The sequence below is a fragment of the Culex pipiens genome, chromosome 2 (assembly GCF_016801865.2).
Source record: "Culex pipiens pallens isolate TS chromosome 2, TS_CPP_V2, whole genome shotgun sequence".
Classification (NCBI taxonomy): Eukaryota; Metazoa; Arthropoda; class Insecta; order Diptera; family Culicidae; genus Culex; species Culex pipiens.
The window spans coordinates 5,891,091-5,909,453 of NC_068938.1; the positions used below are offsets into that span (position 1 = coordinate 5,891,091).

An 18,363-nucleotide genomic window follows, 5' to 3' on the forward strand; every position below is an offset into this window, starting at 1 on the left:
GATCACCGTTGAACGATTTCTTTCCTCCTATAACAGCAATTTTCTCCAAATTGACCTTGCCCCAATTGGAAAACCGCGGTCGATCGCCCGCGACTTTGGCGTTATCCGCCACCGCCCAAAAGCACAATCGGTGTAAATTAACGCTCCTTAAAATCGTATAAAACCACCCGAAAACCAAGCGGTAAGACATCATTCGAGTGCGATCATCTCACCAACTCAGTTCAGGTCCGAAACTCAGTGGAGCTTGCGAACATGAAGGTATATAACTATCCAACAGTCGTCTAATTGATTCAGCTAATCAACACTCGGTTGTGTTTCTTTGCAGGCGTTTGTGGTGTTGTCGGTGGCCCTGGCCATCGCATCCTGTGCGGCAGTCGAGCAAGAACCGTCCAAGAAGGACAAGCGAGGCCTGTGGGAGCTCGCGGATAACCATTACGGGTTTGATGACTACGCGCATCATCACACCAAGGTGCATCACCACACCAAGGAGATCGTCACGAAGCACGTTGATCGACCGTATCCGGTTGAGGTGATCAAGCACGTAGACCGTCCTTACCCAGTTGAGGTCGTCAAGAAGGTCCCATACCCAGTTGACCGTCCATACCCAGTGGAAGTGATCAAGCACGTTGACCGTCCTTACCCAGTGGAGGTCGTGAAGCATGTTGACCGTCCCTACCCAGTGGAGGTCGTCAAGAAGGTCCCATATCCAGTGGAAGTGATCAAACACGTTGACCGTCCTTACCCAGTGGAAGTCATCAAGCATGTTGACCGTCCTTATCCAGTGGAGGTCGTCAAGAAGGTCCCAGTTGTTGTGGAGAAGAAGGTTCACGTTGACCGCCCCGTCCCATATCCAGTGGAGGTCGTGAAGAAGGTCCCAGTTCATGTCGATCGTCCTGTCCCATACCCAGTGGAAGTGATCAAGCACGTTGACCGTCCTTACCCAGTGGAGGTCGTCAAGAAGGTCCCATATCCAGTGGAAGTGATCAAGCATGTCGACCGACCATATCCGGTTGAGGTCGTTAAGAAGGTCCATGTTGACCGCCCTGTCCCGTACCCAGTTGATCGTCCAGTTCATGTGGATCGCCCTGTCCCATACCCAGTGGAGGTCGTGAAGAAGGTCCCAGTCCATGTTGACCGTCCCGTCCCATATCCAGTTGAGGTCGTGAAGAAGGTCCCAGTCCATGTTGATCGTCCGTACCCCGTGGAGGTCGTCAAGAAGGTCCCGTACCCGGTTGTCCAGAAGGAGTTCGTCGAAGTGCCCAAGCCTTACGCAGTTCATGTCGAGAAGTCCGTCCCAGTGCTCGTCGAGAAGAACCACCATCACCACGTCGAGAAGCACTGGGATCAGTACTGAGTGGTCTGAGTTTGTGAGATCGAATGAGTAATAAATGTTAAGTTTTGTACAGCAAGTCGAAATCTGTCTCAGTTGCGTGATGACCTGCAATGCTTCGCGGAGTAGGCCTTGACTTTGACGGTGCGAGTACAGGGTGCTCCAAAAATCCATTCCAGACTGCAATCGATTAATTTCATCTGTTCGTGACAAATGGTTCAATTTGTATTGATCAATATGTAATTTACCAGTCCAAACATTGACCATTTGCAATCGAGCATAAATGCAGCAGTGGGTTTGGGGTAACGCCAACAGATGAAATTGATTGATAAATTGAACTGCAAATATTTGCGCCTGTTGAAAAGCGCGATTTCAACTGGAAAATCGCTCCAAATTGGTCCTTTCACCTGCCCTTTTCAGCGCGTACGGCAAAGCAATTTGAGCAACATTAATTAAAGCCCGCCTTCCCTTGAATAAATTTTAAATTTGAAAATTGCTCCACAATGCCATCAAAGGTTTCAAAGAATGCAGTGAAAGGACCCGTGTCCAGCCACATAAAAGATTCCACCACGAAAAAAAAAATCTCGTTCATTATGCAAAAATGTCCACAAAAAATCGCGACTACGCGCGGCTGGGGGACAATTGGGGTCGGCTGTCCCACCCCAAAGGAATGCTGGAACGACGTAATTTGAGAGTTAACATCACACACACACACACAGTAGGCGCTGGGATGATGACCAGCAGGTCGAGGCACGTTAATTATGTTGTAATCTGAGCACACTATCTGCTCTGGTGTGAAAGAACAAACGAAGGCCACGTGGAGTGGGGGGAGATGGGGACAAACGTCCTTTTTTACGGCCGTCCCATCTATCTCTTTTTACTGTGCCGGGGCCGGGTGGTGTCAATAACAGAAGCCAAGCGCTGCAAATTATGCTGGAGCGAGATTTACCGCAGGCAATTTGTTTGATAATGTTGGGCGCGCGCGTTTTAGGGTTGGCAGCATGGCTTTGAATCACCCCTCGCAGGCATGGCCTGCTACTGCCGGGTTGCAGCTGTCGAAATTTTTAATGAGTTTATAATTTTATCCAAACCTTCGAGGTTCGCGAACAATTGACTAGTCAATCGACGAATAAAACATCGATTTGGTTCGGTGCGCTCAACGGCGTCCTTCCGCGTTGAAATCAACATTTCACCAACCCAAACAAAGGTCGTAAATCCGCATAAACTGTACCCATTATGGCATCCATAATTCAACTCTTTAACCTTGTGCGCGTACTCCACACCCAACTGCTTCTGCTGGCACACGTCGATCACCTAAAAAAACAACCATTTCTAAGATTTCCCAGCAACTTCCTGGCTTTTTACCCTTCAACATCGAGTCCCGCGTACCTTAGCCCATCAACCCGGCATACATATGGTATCTCTCTGTGGTCTTCCCAGTTTCGTCATGCAGACACCAGAGCGTCAGAACGTACGCTCATCATATGTTTAGAAGGGAAAAACAACAAACAAAAAAAGCATGTGAGTATGGGAGTCGTCGCGAGATCGAAGAAGGCGAGGGGTTATTTATGCGCGACGACGGTGATCGTGTGCCGTCGCCGTGCAACCGTATTGAGTAGTTTAATGTTGTTGGGAGTGTAGAGTCGGTGTGGACAATCATCATCGTAGCAACCACTGACGCCGGGGCAGCGAGAGCGAGCGCACTTGAAGTGTTTCCCCCCGAAAAAGTTTTTGTGGGTGAGGGTGGTATGCAGTGAAGGTGTAGCTAAACTTTAACTTTTTGATACCTATTTTCTTAATTTTTATGATATTTTTTTTCTATATTTTCGTTTTTGATTTCTTGTACCATAAAAAAGAAAAAAAAATCGTTATTTCTATTCTTGAATATGGTTTTAAAATAAAACTAGACCTTCCACCTCAATCGTTAGCAGAAATGTGAAGATGAAATCGACATTTTCTAAACAAGCTCAAATTCTTTGAACAGTCGATACCATCAAAATAAGTAAAAATCCCAATTTTCATCCAAATTGGACCACCTCCTACTTGGCAACACTCCGCAAGTTTCGCCATTTTCGCAAAAAATGTGAGAAAATTTTTATTTCTAACTTGCGATTACTCTTTAACCACATATTGTGTAATTTTACAACTATGCTACGATAAAGTCACTTTTCAGTCTAAATTGTGGTAAAATTACAACATAAAGGAGGTTATATTTATCCTTTAAAAATACATAGCATTTTTCTACTGCGTAGCATTATTTGAAGCAGCTCAATTTAAAATTTAACATTGCGTCCGCAAATGAAAACTTGCTGCTTTACATTAACATTCAGCTCTTATTTTAACTAAAATTTTGACCAGACCATCGAGCTTTTGAAGGAAAATCACATTTTTTTTTTTTTTGAAAATGTTTTGTTTGTTGTTCATGATGTGTTGAATTTTAAGGGATAAGGTTTAATAGTTACTAGGTTTAGTGATTTCTCACGATTTCGCGAAAAGAGTAAAATTCGTGTATTTTGGATTTTTTTTAAGAAATCCCGTGAAATTCGCAATTTTTCTTAATGGATGACTGACAATGGGATTCTTACAAAATTTCAGATTAAAAGCGTGCGAATTTAATTTCATAACGTCAAGCGGAACATCAGCAAAAATGCGTTTGATGTTTTATTTCAACATCCACAATTAAATCTTAGTTTGAAGTTTACAAGAAAACACTTTGGTAAAAATTCATAACAAAAGGATTTTTCATAAAAAATTCAGTTTGGATTGAATTTAAACAAATTAAATAAGAAACTTGGAATGCCATTAAATTTAAAACTGTCACAAGTTGCAAAAAGAGGATTTTTTCAGCACGAGTCGTACATTTATCCAACGAGGTTCACCGAGTTGGATAAATACGAAGAGTGCTGAAAAAATCAAGTTTTGCAACGAGTTCCATACAACATTTTATGCAATTCCGAAAAACACCCATTGAGTGAAATTTTAACTCAAATATTCATGTATTTTGTCAATAAATCGTTTAAATCAAAAAATGTTGAAAAGTGTTACTTTTCGAAACAAGTGCTGAAAAGTTAAACTTTTCAGCACCCATTTCAGTGCTGAAAAGTAGAACTTTTCAGCATTTATTTTGAAAAGTGTTGCTATTCGATTCTGTTATTTTTGGTACAGAAAAGTAGGCTATTTCGTCGTTCAAGAATGACAGGAAAAGTAAGTAGTTTCACGATGGAATTGCAAAAATATATTTTTGTTTACGTAAAACTGAAAAATATCAAATATTTCCATGAAATCAATACTTAAAAATTGGGCCAGTAACACTTGGAAAAAAAAATAAAGTTTCGTTAATTTATGTATTTGCTAAAATTTACGAAAAGTCGGATAAACAAAGATCAAAATTGTAAAAAATAGAAACTTTTACACAACTTTTGACATTTTATTAGAAGAGATAGTTGCAAACCGGACTTACAACTTTGCCAAAGTTTGGTGATCAGAAAATCCAACCTCAAGATACAAACAGATTTTCGGAAAATGTCTTGGCACTTGTGTATGGACAGCCCCATTTTGTATGCAGAGAACAATTTTGCAAAATAGCTTATTTGTGCATTTGAAATCGTTAGTCGATTTGCGAAAACGACGAGAATTAAACACTTCGTTGGAAAAAAAAAGTGTTGTGGATAGTTTTCAAGCAGTTCGTAGCAAAGCAATATCCATCTACAAGTGCCGATGCGCGAGCATAACTCAGGTAAAATTTATATATTTACCAATTACCGAAAAGAAGAAGAGAATGTAAATCAAAATTCTTTCTGGTTATGATGATTTTTAAAAGCTCCACCATATTTAAACTTGATCTGAACATTCTGATTTTAATTAACGATATTTGTGAGATAAACCTAAGGTACAATTTAGTATGCAATTTAAGACAATGACAGTGTAATTTGTTGAAGCATTTTGAGATTAAAAATATTCTAAATGAATTGTTTCGCTTTTTGTAATTTTGTATATAGAATAAGGAAAATAAATGTTAGTGAATAAATTCAACAAAAAATATAGCATAAAGAAATCTTTACAAATTTATCTAATGTTTTTGATTGTTTGTCCTAGTTCGCAACAGCATTGAACATTTAAAAAAAATAAAATTGGCTAAAAAGTTCAAAATTTGTTGACCAACATTTTTGGAGTTTTCTATTCAAAAGGTATAATAAACAAAATTTTCACTTATTGTTATTTGAGTGTTACTGAAGAAGGATTTAAAAACACCCAAAAAGCTAAAATTTTAAATTTTGTTTATTGGACCTTTTGAAAAACTATAGATTTGATCTGCCCTTGAGACATTCATCATAATCTGAGCAATCTTTACAAAAAAAATGTGTCTATCCAAGCTTTGTTTGATTCTGAAGAAGTTTTCTCATAATACATGCAATATTTGGACTGTTTTGAGCAGCTAAGCACCTTAGCATCTCTATACATACATGTTACAAATCATTCTGGATTTTTGGAAATTCAATTCACACATTTTTCCGTTTTTATAATTCAAAAATTAATAGAACTTGCAGTTCATAAATCACATTGAATCCACATTTTGGTAATATGAACATCTTAAGTCGCACTAAGAAAAACAAGTTTTGCACTTGATTTTGACATTCAGTTTTTTGAACCGGATGTAAAAGACTTTTTAACAATGTACAACCAAACCCCCTGAAAATTCGACGAATTTTTTTTCAACTTATTTTAGATCTTTTTAATAGATTGGAATTAAAGAACTTAAATAGTCTGTAAAAATCAGAAATTAGAAAAAATAGAAAGAAAAAAATAATTATGATAATTTGGATGAAATAAATAGTCCCACTGTTAAATACCGATGTTCTGTTAAGAGTATCATCTTTTTGTTTATTGGAAGTGAAACATTAACACGATTTTTTCTCGAAACATCAAAACGCGATACACGACAAAATGGCACAATCACGTCTCTATCAACAATTTTCTGAAAATCATTTGACTCCCTAACAAAACGGAAAAAAATAAATTGGCACGTAACTGTGGGGACCTTCTAGTGTTTGCATACCCATAACTTAAGAATTTGCAGCAAAATAGTCGATCGGGGTTATTTGTAGAATGTCTAAAACTCTTTAGATTAATTAAGTCAACAAAGGGTGGTAAATATTGTTAGTAGCAAGAACAGAAAGTATCGATTCCACATCCACAACAAATATATTGAATATCAACACAAAAATTACGTAACTCCCCTTCCCCCAACTGCATACCACCCTTCGGCTCTTCTACGAAATCCGCACACTGAAATCATGGGATATCCCCATCGCGCACCGGTACGGCATCACATCCAAGTGAGCCATGCTTTGCATACACCGTCGTCCGCCGCTAGAACACAACTCACCGATCATCCGCGTCAGAGTGAATAAACCTTGGGTGCATGCGCAATACAACACCCCGATCTAGTAGCCGTCGACGCTGACGCGTGTTGCGCACGCGTATGTTTTGGAGCTCTAGTCGTCCCTAGCAATGCGTCGGGAAGGGTCTCCAACGGCAGTACTAAGCCAAACTCGTTGACGTCGGGAACGTTCTTCTTTGCGCGCAGCACGACGGCTACTTGGATCGGATCGGGAGTATTGCGCATCGCGCGTGAGAGTTTTTTTTTTTTGCTTGGATGCACGTGCTGCGGGAGTTCTAATTAGAGTTGCGACACGAAATTGCGCAAGTAGTTGGTAGTTAAATGGTGAAGATTCAACGGGGTATATTTTTTTTTTCTTCTGTGAGAATGTTTTCATAACTTTTCACGGCGCAGCGGCTTCAAAAAGTGACACGACGGGGCGGCGTACACGGCTAATGAAGAAGAACTTGTGACGTGACGGTGAAATAGATGGCGCTTTATTTGACCAGCGCGTCACAAGTGCGCGAAAAAGCGCAGTTTACGACTGCGGCACGAAGAAGTGCGTTGTTTACAGTGTGTGTGCAATAAAGATGCGGTGCTGCGGTGAAGAGTGACGAATGGGTCTAGAAGAGTCGCACTGCTAGCGGGATAGGTTCTCATCTATAGTTGGTGAAGATGACATATCGGACGGTTAAGCGGAAATGACAGCTTCTTCGCGCTGAGCGCGCGAGCGCGTAGTTTTGTTGTTTTTTTTACAACTCCAGTGCTGATTGAGGGTTCCCAACTCAAATGATCGACCTTTTTTTCGGGGTGTGGGATGAAGACGAAGATGACGCTGATGGGAAACTATTAAGCGAAATTGGGCCATTTCCTGGGCTTGATTGAAGTGTGTAATCTGAGTAGGCCGAGGATCAAAACAACTAGATTGTTCTGGGCAGGTCATCAACGCGAACATTGAGAAATATGGAGTTTTTTTTCATTGCTGTACAAAACTTAACATTTATTATAGCGTTTTCAGACAAATCTGTCACCGCGCCACCATTGGTTTTGCTTCCGCGCCACAGGAGCGCGGTGACAGATTTCTCTAATATCCGTATACTCATTCGATCTCACAAACTCCGACCTCTCAGTACTGATCCCAGTGCTTCTCGACGTGGTGATGGTGGTTCTTCTCGACGAGCACTGGGACGGGCTTCTCGACATGAACTGCGTAAGGCTTGGGCACTTCGACGAACTCCTTCTGGACAACCGGGTACGGGACCTTCTTGACGACCTCCACTGGATATGGGACCTTCTTGACGACCTCAACTGGGTAAGGACGGTCAACGTGCTTGATCACTTCCACTGGGTATGGGACCTTCTTGATCACTTCAACTGGGTAAGGACGGTCAACGTGTTTGATCACTTCTACTGGGTATGGGACGGGACGGTCAACGTGAACCTTCTTCTCCACAACAACTGGGACCTTCTTGACGACCTCCACTGGGTATGGGACGGGACGATCCACATGGACTGGAACCTTCTTGATGACCTCAACCGGGTATGGGACTGGGCGATCCACATGGACCTTCTTGACGACCTCAACTGGGTAAGGACGGTCAACATGCTTGATCACTTCGACTGGGTAAGGACGGTCAACATGTTTGATCACTTCCACTGGATATGGGACCTTCTTGACGACTTCCACTGGGTAAGGACGGTCAACATGCACTGGATACGGAACCTTCTTCACAACCTCAACCGGGTACGGTCGGTCCACGTGCTTCGTGACGATCTCCTTGGTGTGGTGATGCACCTTGGTATGATGATGGTCGTAGTCATCAAATCCGTAATGGTTATCTCCGAGCTCCCACAGGCCTCGCTTGTCCTTCTTGGACGCTTCTTGCTCGACTGCCGCACAGGATGCGATGGCCAGGGCCACCGACAACACCACAAACGCCTGCAAAGAAACAAACCCGGGTGTTGATTAGCTGAATCAATTAGACCTCTTACCACTATTGGCTAGTTACCTTCATGTTCGCAAGCTCCACTGAGTTTCGGACCTGAACTGAGTTGGTGAGATGATCGCACTCGAATGATGTCTTACAGCTGGTTTTTGGGTGTTTTTATATTGTTTAAATGGACACTTTCGGGCCCGACAAGGTTACCTCACCTATCGGTCGTAATTGCGCCTTGGTTAACTGTATCAACGAAGAAGTTACGAACGATTTTCTTGCTCGCTGAAGGTCACACCCGGGTGAAACCATATCGGATAGAAATCACCGTTGACAACAACTCAATCGGAGGACACATCACCTCGGAGAGGTTGTTCAATCAACATTACAAAAGGTAGTTCAGGGCATCAATCTCCCACCGGAAGAGACAAGTTCAAATGTCAACAATCCGGACCCAACCGTTCAATCAAGATTCTAATCTGGTACCCTGCGCGCAAGCAAGGTAGGCCTTGATGAATTTACTCCCGATGTCAACTCCTCGACCCCACGCAGTAGGCCACGTGTTTCCCAAACCCCAGCCAGGTCGGAGCTTGAAAACCGTCAAAAATGTAACTCAACGCCTACTACGGTTCCAGCCGTAGGGAGGGAGGACAAATGACGTGAAAAAAAATATCGGGGTTAGAAATTACTTCCGTTTTCGCTTTCGGCCCAACTTCCTCCTAGAGATTGAGAACGAATCGGAAGACGGAATTTACGACCCTCCTCGGAGGGTCGCCCCGAAAATGGGTCATCCAAGCAAGGGTGTGAACTACGAGGCCGTTTCTGCACCATCTGGGGAGCACGTAACCATGTTTAGCCAAATTCGAACAAATTTAGATAAGGACGCAGAAAGGTTTTGCCTTTTAATTGAGTTATTTATATTAACCTGGCCATGGTCTTCGTTTTCTACATACACGAATGGTATTCCGGGTCTATAGGACCCAGAAATGTTTTCGGCTGCCAAAATTCGAGATTGTAACCGATTTTGGATGTCTTGGCCGCAAATGAAAGGCTAGGATGTCTACTTTCTGAATCCGACCGGCAGAACCGGTTTTGGACACCGTGGCCACCGGGAACCTGCTATAACCGAAAAAAGTCCTTTTTGAGGCCCCTACTTTGAGGACCTGTATCTCCGAAACGATTGCACATAACAGGTTGCTTCCAGTTGCATTCGACAGATAATAACCTGAATTTTAAGCCCCAGAAAAAATAATTGGTCCATAGTGGCCACCGGTTCCGGTAACCCGGAACTTCCGGAAAACTTGATTTTTGCAGTTTTTGACATAAAACCGTCACACGGACCAGTCTTTTGAAACGGATTATTTTGCATACCATTGCAGAAGGATACTACATACTACCCCTGACTGTTTGGTATCGGTTCTGGCCAACTGTGGCCAATCCGGAACCGGTTCCAGGGTACCACTAAAACGGTTCCAATAATTGTCACGCTAGAAACCCGTCATGTTGCATATCAAACTTCATGAAATTGCATGTTATGACCATCTGAGGTCATGCCGATGTCCTTTGACCCATCCTGGTCACTCCAGAACCGGTTACCGGTGGCCACTGGGGGACACTATCGGAATATGCAATGAACCCTATCATCCGACGTATCAAATTTCATGAAATTGAAAGTTATGACCATATGAGGTCATGCCGATGTCCTCTGACCCATCCTGGTCACTCCGGAACCGGTTACCGGTGGCCACTGGGGGACACTATCGGAATATGCAATGAAACCTATCATACGACGTATCAAACTTCATGAAATTGAAAGTTATGATCATCTGAGGTCATGCTGATGTCCTCTGACCCAACCTGGTCACTCCGGAACCGGTTACCGGTGGCCACTGGGGGACACTATCGGAATATGCAATGAAACCTATCATACGACGTATCAAACTTCATGAAATTGAAAGTTATGACCATCTGAGGTGATGCCGATGTCTTCTGACCTAACCTGGTCCGGAATCGGTTTTCGATGGAACCGGTTACCGGTGGCCACTTGGGGACACTATCGGAATATGCAATGAACCCTATCATCCAACGTGTCAAACTTCATGAAATTGAAAGTTATGATCATCTGGGATCAAGACAATGTCCTCTGACCCAACCTGGTCACTCCGGAACCGGTTACCCGTGGCCACTTGGTGACACTCTCTGATTATGTAATAAACCCTTTCATCCGACTTATCAAACATCATGAAATTGAACATTCTTACCATCTGAGGTCATGCTAACATCCTTTGAACTTATCTGGTCACTTCGGAATCGGTTTCCGATGGCCACTTGGGGACACTTGTGGAATATGCTAGAAACCCTATCATCCGATATATCAAACTTCATAAAATTTAAAACTATTGCTATCCCAGGTTATGCCAACATCTGTATCCTTCTATATCGCAATAAAATGCATGAGGACAGTTTACATGTAGGTTTACAAATATGTGAATTTTGGAATGTTGAAAATTCGGATAACCACTTTTTTGAGTAATTTTACCGAAAAAATGTGTAAAAATGTGAACCTAATGAAAATTCACCAGAAACTGATGAAAAATCACCAATTCCTCATGTAATATTACACATATTTTTGATTTAAAATCTTTCACCATTTTCTCATTACTATAGTTTGTAATCTGGCTATCAATATCAAACTTTTTTTTTCACAATGGGCAATTGTGTTAAGCTCACTGCGACCACCTAAGAAGGCTATCTTTTGTAATGTACCCTGGATTCTGTCCATACTACAAATTACTTGTATCCATGGGATCGGTAGACGAGGGGTTATTTTGCAGATATGGTTTATCCATTTATCCGGCAGAGTAAATGTGCCGAGCTTTCTAGCTCAGTTAAACAAAAACGACAGAAGTTGTTAGGCCCCATGCCGATTTGGTGCAGGTGATATCTATCAGGACAAAGTCCTGTTAGAAGCCCTGCGAGTATTCGTAGTTCCCTATGGTTTAAGCCAAGAAGTTTCTTGGTAATTGAAGGACTTGGAGTGATAAAAGTTTACGCTTGTCTCAATCCACGCATCTCGCCCCAAATTGAAGCGATTTGCGATTGTCCTCAATTCGTCACTTGTGTGCTATCTTGTGACACGTCTGCTGTAAAAAGATAGGAGATAGATAGCACACAAGCGACGAATTAGTTATTTCTTGCTTCACGGCACTTTTTGGGATTCCAAGGAACGGCTCGGGATCCACGAATATGTGTGATAAGCCTTGTCTGGCAAGTTCATCAGCCATTTCAATGCCTTCAATGCCGCAGTGCCCTGGTACCCAAAACAACATGACTCTGTTATGCCGAGTAGCAAGTTCCAAACATGTTTAGATTCGCATTTAGAGGATTTTCGCCAATAGTGTAGTTTAGCTATCCGAGAAAATACCGATTTTTGCGTGTCTATAATATCTAAAATATCAAAATCAAAGGTTAGATGAAAGAGTTTCTGCACCCAAATCTCGGCAACACTCGGTTTGAGAGAAAGACGGCCTCATGAAGTTTGATATGTCGGACGATAGAGTTTCTATTCCGCATATTCCACAAGTGTACACCAGTTGCCACCGGTAACCGATTCCAAAAGCCAGATAGAGTTAGAGGATGTTAGCGTAATTACCTTAGATGTAATATTGTTTAATTTCATGTTGTTCGATATGCCGTCATTGCATATTACGATAATGTTCCCCAAAACCCACTGGTAACCGGTCCCGGAGTGGCCCTCAGTGGCCATAGGTAACCGGTTCCAAATTGATCAGGTAAGGTAAGTTGAAGTCGGCATAACCATGGATAGTAATAATTTTCAATTCTATGAAGTTTGATATTTCTGATGATAGGGTTCCTAGCATATTCCACAAGTTTCCCCAAGTGGCCATCGGAAACCGATTCCGAAGTGACCAGATAAGTTCAAAGAACGTTAGCATGACCTCAGATGGTCATAACTTTCAATTTCATGAAGTTTGATACGTTGGATGATAGGGTTTCTAGCATATTCCACAAGTGTCCCCAAGTGGCCATCGGAAACCGATTCCGAAGTGACCAGATAAGTTCAAAGGACGTTAGCATGACCTCAGATGGTAAGAATGTTCAATTCCAGGAAGTTTGATACGTCGGATGATAGGGTTCATTGCATATTCCGATAGTGTCCCTCAGTGGCCACCGGTAACCGGTTCCGGAGTGACCAGGTTAGGTCAGAAGACATCGGCATCACCTCAGATGGTCATAACTTTCAATTTCATGAAGTTTGATACGTCGGATGATAGGGTTCATTGCATATTCCGATAGTGTCCCCCAGTGGCCACCGGTAACCGGTTCCGGAGTGACCAGGATGGGTCAAAGGACATCGGCATGACCTCAGATGGTCATAACATGCAATTTCAGTTGCAAAGTAACCGCCGACCTTGCAAGTCGCATTCTCAACGCCAGTCCGCAGTTTGTGTGCGCGTCGCCGCTTTTTTTAAAATGTGCACCGTAGACAAAAACAGTGTGGTTCTGGATTTTTGTCAACTCCAAAACCAACCAAGCCCAAAGCTTGTAAAAAAATTTCTCGCAGACCTTCAAGTAAACCAAGAAAACTTGCGAGCATTGCAATTATGCAATAGAAGAAAAATAGCCGTGTTGCAGTTCGCCGACTCAGCAATGGCCTCGTCCATCATCGACAAACCTCTGGTATATCAGGGTTGCAAAATCCCGATTTACCTGGACAACAACGCTACGGAAGTTCGTGTGCTTGACCTACCTCTAGGCATAAGCAATGATGACGTAGTCAAAGTGATGAGTAAATACGGCGAAGTTTTGACCATCACCAACGACCGCTGGATTAACTTCTTCCCAGGGATCCCAAATGGAGTTCGGACCCTGCGGATGTTGCTGAAACAGCCAACGCCGAAATTAATCACTGTAAACAATGCTGCTGCAGCAGTGACGATTGTAGGCAAAAAATCGCTTTGCAAACTCAAAGCAAAGAACAAAAAATGTGCGGATTCGAGTAAAAAGGTTAACCAAAAAAGCAGTACACAACCGATTGAACCCGAGCCAAGCAGCAGCAGCAGTAAAAGCAACAATAGTAAACCTGAACAAAATGCAATGGAAACAAGTGAAATCGACGAAGAAGACAACGATGGATTCGAGACCGTGCTTTCTAAGCACACCCGCCGCCGAAATCGCTTACAGGCATATTTGGACGCGGAAGAAGAACTAACAAAAAAACGAAGAGAGATGGCTGCAGAAGAAACAGATGAAGAAGATGAAGATGTCATAAAAGCAAAATATTATAAGAAAAAGTGTTGTGAGATAACTTCTAAATCCCTGGAAGAAGAGGACGAAGATAAACTTGAAGAACTTGATAATTCATTCTTTAAATATTCTGCTAAATATTTGAAACATAGAGAGAAATCGTTAGAAAAAAGGCATGGTAATAATTATTGAAGTGATTTTAAACTCTGTAATATTTCCTCTTTCACTATCCACCTTGAAGAGATGAATGCACAATGGTGTAAAGTCTCTATAATAATAATAAAAAAAAAAAAAAAAAAAAAAAAAAAAAATAACATGCAATTTCATGAAGTTTGATATGCAACATGACGGGTTTCTAGCGTGACAATTATTGGAACCGTTTTAGTGGTACCCTGGAACCGGTTCCGGATTGGCCACAGTTGGCCAGAACCGATACCAAACAGTCAGGGGTAGTATGTAGTATCCTTCTGCAATGGTATGCAAAATAATCCGTTTCAAAAGACTGGTCCGTGTGACGGTTTTATGTCAAAAACTGCAAAAATCAAGTTTTCCGGAAGTTCCGGGTTACCGGAACCGGTGGACACTATGGACCAATTATTTTTTCTGGGGCTTAAAATTCAGGTTATTATCTGTCGAATGCAACTGGAAGCAACCTGTTATGTGCAATCGTTTCGGAGATACAGGTCCTCAAAGTAGGGGCCTCAAAAAGGACTTTTTTCGGTTATAGCAGGTTCCCGGTGGCCACGGTGTCCAAAACCGGTTCTGCCGGTCGGATTCAGAAAGTAGACATCCTAGCCTTTCATTTGCGGTCAAGACATTCAAAATCGGTTACAATCTCGAATTTTGGCAGCCGAAAACATTTCTGGGTCCTATAGACCCGGAATACCATTGGTGTCAGTTTTTTTTTGGTGGGCACTTCCGGTGGCCTCCGGAAGTTCATTTTTGGCCAGAATGTGTGTCTTAGTAAGATACACAAAGTCACAAAATTTCAGATCTCTAGGTGTTTTTGGTCAAAAGTTACAATTACTTTTATAGTGCTACTGGGTCCTATTGACCCGAAGACCATGCCCGGGTTAATTCCCTGCTCTGCACGCGCCTTACTTACTTTCTCCAGCGGGGATTACTTATCGTCCCCACCCCTGCCCAGTATTAGCGAAGGCCGAAGTAATAGCCCGACCCATGCACGTCCCGAAAAAAGGGGAGAAATAAATTTGTTTTGATGGAGGCGAGCTGATTTTAATTACTGATTTCAATTACCGCGCCCGCACTTTCGTCTTAGCTGAGCAGCAGTAGCTTAACGTTTCAAGATCTTTTTACGGCGCGCGTCCATTTCGGGCGGCCCTACCTTCCTTCCGAAGGGCCCCGATGCGATCTGGTTTATGGTCGAATTGCTTAAATAATTCAGTTGTCTAAATAAAAATTGGTTTTATTTCCTAAGACGACGACGTCCAAGCAGGCGGGTAGGAGAATGAGCGTTGCCATGGGAAGCGGGAAGATGCAGCTTGGTAAACAAACAAACGTCACGGAGACACAGCAATATCAACAACAACAACAACAGATAGGAAAGAGTAAGGAGGAAGAAGAAAAAACAAACAACGACCGGGTTTGTTCCGATTGCTTCGCCAGCATCAGGTTCTGGAAATGGGATTCTTCTTGCGGGGAAGTTCTTTGCGTTCTGGTGTGTCCCAGACTGTACAAACAATAGACCAATCTCGAATGGGATCGAAAGGCTGGGAGATGGTGAATGTAAACACAAACGTTTTTGGGAATGTTGAAGGTGGTCTGTTGAAAAGGAAGAAGAAGGGATTGTGCGTGTGAGAGTTTTGTGTCGGACTTTGTTGTGTGGAGATTTGCATGGCCAAATGAAACTTCTGCTCTTTTTATAAACAGTCTATTTGAAAAAGTGTTAAATTTCTAAGATTTAATGAAGATGATTGATATTTATAAAAAAAAAACAAACGATTTTCAATCGCTGGCAATAACATTCAGAAGCGATTGTGAAGATTTTATTTTGATATTTGACCTTTTTTATTGATACATAAACACAATTCGATGCCTCTGTGCTCTCTTGTACTAAACTGACTGGTTTTCCTATCTAGTAAGCATAAGAGAGCACAGAGGCATCGAATTGTTGAAAGTAGGTTAATTTGATATTTACTAAAGCATTGGAAATAAGTATTATATCTAAGACTGATACTTATTGTATTCACAGTTTTAGCCCGAGCTGATTTTCCAAATTTCAAGCTTTATTATAAAAATTGCAAAATAATGTACAAATTTTACAAAGATTTTTTTTAGGTCTGACCTCTAATTTACTGTAAAGTGATATAGAATTTTTTAATCCAAGATGGTGACCAAAGTGGTAATGAATTATAAGAAAAAAAAATCATTTAATTATTTTCAAGGCAGTTTATTGTTCAAATTTGAATAAAATAAGGTCGCAGGTCGAATTGTGCACGCCCAAAATGTCAAAATTAACGCTGTGGTACCAACATTACAAAAAAGTTTAAAAAAAAATCTGGATATTTTTTATAAGTTATTATTATTTTCAACCCTTTTTTTAACTTCATGAAAGCCAGATTTAAAAATTATATGTTTTTTTTGCAAAGTATTTTTTTCAATATTAAAGTTATGTTAACACCTTACCTTATATATTTTTTTGTTTCTAAAAAATAGTTGTAATAAATTAAATGACAATTTGAAAAATGCATTCAAATTGTATTTCATTATCATTCTTTTCCTTGTTTTAAACATAAAATTCGAGTTTTGCGACTCCATTTAAGACAAATTTGAATAATTGTTTGCCTATTAAATTACAAAATGCATTTTTTATGGCATCACCGCCATTTTGGCCGCCATATTGGATTTGAAAATTCTAGATCACTTTAGGTATCAACATATTTCATTCTTAGCTATTTGAAGTGTTTTCGCGGTGATCGTCTTCATAAAAAAATACATTAAAGGCGAATCTTAACCTTTTTTTAATATTTCATGTGTTTTTATTACACGGAAAAAATCTCGACTTTTGTAATTAACTTTTGACCACAGACTTTTTTTAATCTCTGGCATTTTTAGATAAGTTTTAGGAGAAAAAAAAAGTCAGTTTAAGGTAGTCCAATCGGGTACCGGAGTTATGACTTTTTATGGCTGGAAAATACCGAAAATAAGACTTTTCAAAACATGTATTAATATAAAAAAGCAAAATCATACTTATATTTAAAATGTAATTTTATTAGGAAATTAGGTTTTCTCAGTGTCGGTTTGAATTGAAATACGTTATTTTTAAAACTTTGAGATTTTTTTATTTGCTTTTTGTTATAATTATCTTAAAAAAAATTATTATAAAATTTTACGCTTTAAAATTTGTTAGCTCGTGTTTTTAAAAAGGAATACATGGAGTTTAATTTAAAAAAGGGACTAAATAAAAATCTCGAAAATATTTGCGAAATGTCATAATTTAAAGAATATCTTAAATTTTTCAATGTTGTTGTCTTCTTATAACCGATTTTTTTCTTGCTGGTAAAAACCTTGATATAAAAACTGATTATTTAAATATTTCTACAAACATGTTTTTAAATGATTTTTTCATATTTGTTATCATCAAATGATTTTTTTAAGGAAAGCACACAGATTTAAATAAAAAAAACCAGTCCAAAATCGAGTATCCGAAGGCTTCGTAAAAAATTCACTTCGGATATACGAATCTTCGGTTGATCTAATCACGTACAAAAAAAATTTTCGCTGCCCATTTTTTTTATTGTTGGGCTTAAGAATGACCCATAAACTACTCAAAAATCATTTAGAATTTTTAAATCCAAAATGGCGGTCATAATGGCGATGCTGAAATATTGAAAAAAAAATGATTTTTTTTTATTTAAAAGTCAATCAAATATATAAATTTGACTAAAATGGGGTTGCAGAACTCGAATTTGATTTTAAAAGTAAGAAAATAAAACTAAAATAAAATAGACATTGTAATATAATTTGTTGACGCAAAATTGGGATTTTCCAATATGAACGATTTTTCCTAAAAAAATCACACTCGTGTTTCATGTCATTAGACAATAAATTTACCAAAAGTCCCCAATGCATCATTAAAGCAAAGCTCGACAAACTCTGCACTAAACACTCCCTCGCTCAAAGCACCACATATTCCCACTTCAACGCTTCAACACTACAAATTGCCACCACTTAAATAGACAAATAATTATGGCCCACTGCATCATCAGTCGCCGCCACCCCCCTGCGCCGTGATTACAGTCACGAAGCCCCGTGATCGGAATCAATTCGTAAAATGCACCAAAACTATTGTTTTTATACCCACCGTGAAATCGCAGCAGGCGCGAGCGCGTCAACCCGCCGTCTGGCCGACTTCTAATAGACTGCGGTGGCCACACCGAAATATTTGTACAAAACGACAAATTGTCACGCAAATCGTCGCCCCCATCCAG

At 40.7% G+C, this 18,363-nt stretch overlaps 2 protein-coding genes across 12 annotated transcripts in view; both read left to right on the plus strand.

The window, feature by feature from the left end:
• LOC120418014 (protein sickie) overlaps nt 1–18,363 on the plus strand; it is a 295,005-nt gene that overhangs the window by 86,541 nt on the left and 190,101 nt on the right. Inside the window, exon 1 of one of the 8 annotated variants that reach the window (XM_039580311.2) lies at nt 6,924–7,055. The exons of 6 other annotated variants lie outside the window; for them this stretch is intronic. The gene's annotated coding sequence lies outside the window, so the exon portion shown is untranslated. Of the gene's footprint in view, nt 1–6,923; nt 7,056–18,363 lie in introns of those variants that run through there. One more of the 8 variants, XM_039580320.2, reaches the window with a different exon arrangement.
• Nucleotides 116–1,403, plus strand: LOC120418139 (mantle protein-like). Of its 4 annotated transcripts, none has more exons than XM_052708403.1 (3): nt 116–258; nt 326–1,105; nt 1,160–1,403. In XM_052708403.1, the coding sequence occupies exons 1-3, from the start codon at nt 253–255 to the stop codon at nt 1,352–1,354; spliced, it is 981 nt and encodes a 326-aa protein (XP_052564363.1). In that variant the 5' UTR covers nt 116–252; the 3' UTR covers nt 1,355–1,403. The 4 variants fall into 4 exon arrangements, with proteins under 4 accessions (XP_052564363.1, XP_052564362.1, XP_052564361.1 ...); XM_052708402.1 differs by having other exon boundaries at nt 326–649; nt 686–1,403; XM_052708401.1 differs by having other exon boundaries at nt 326–529; nt 566–1,403.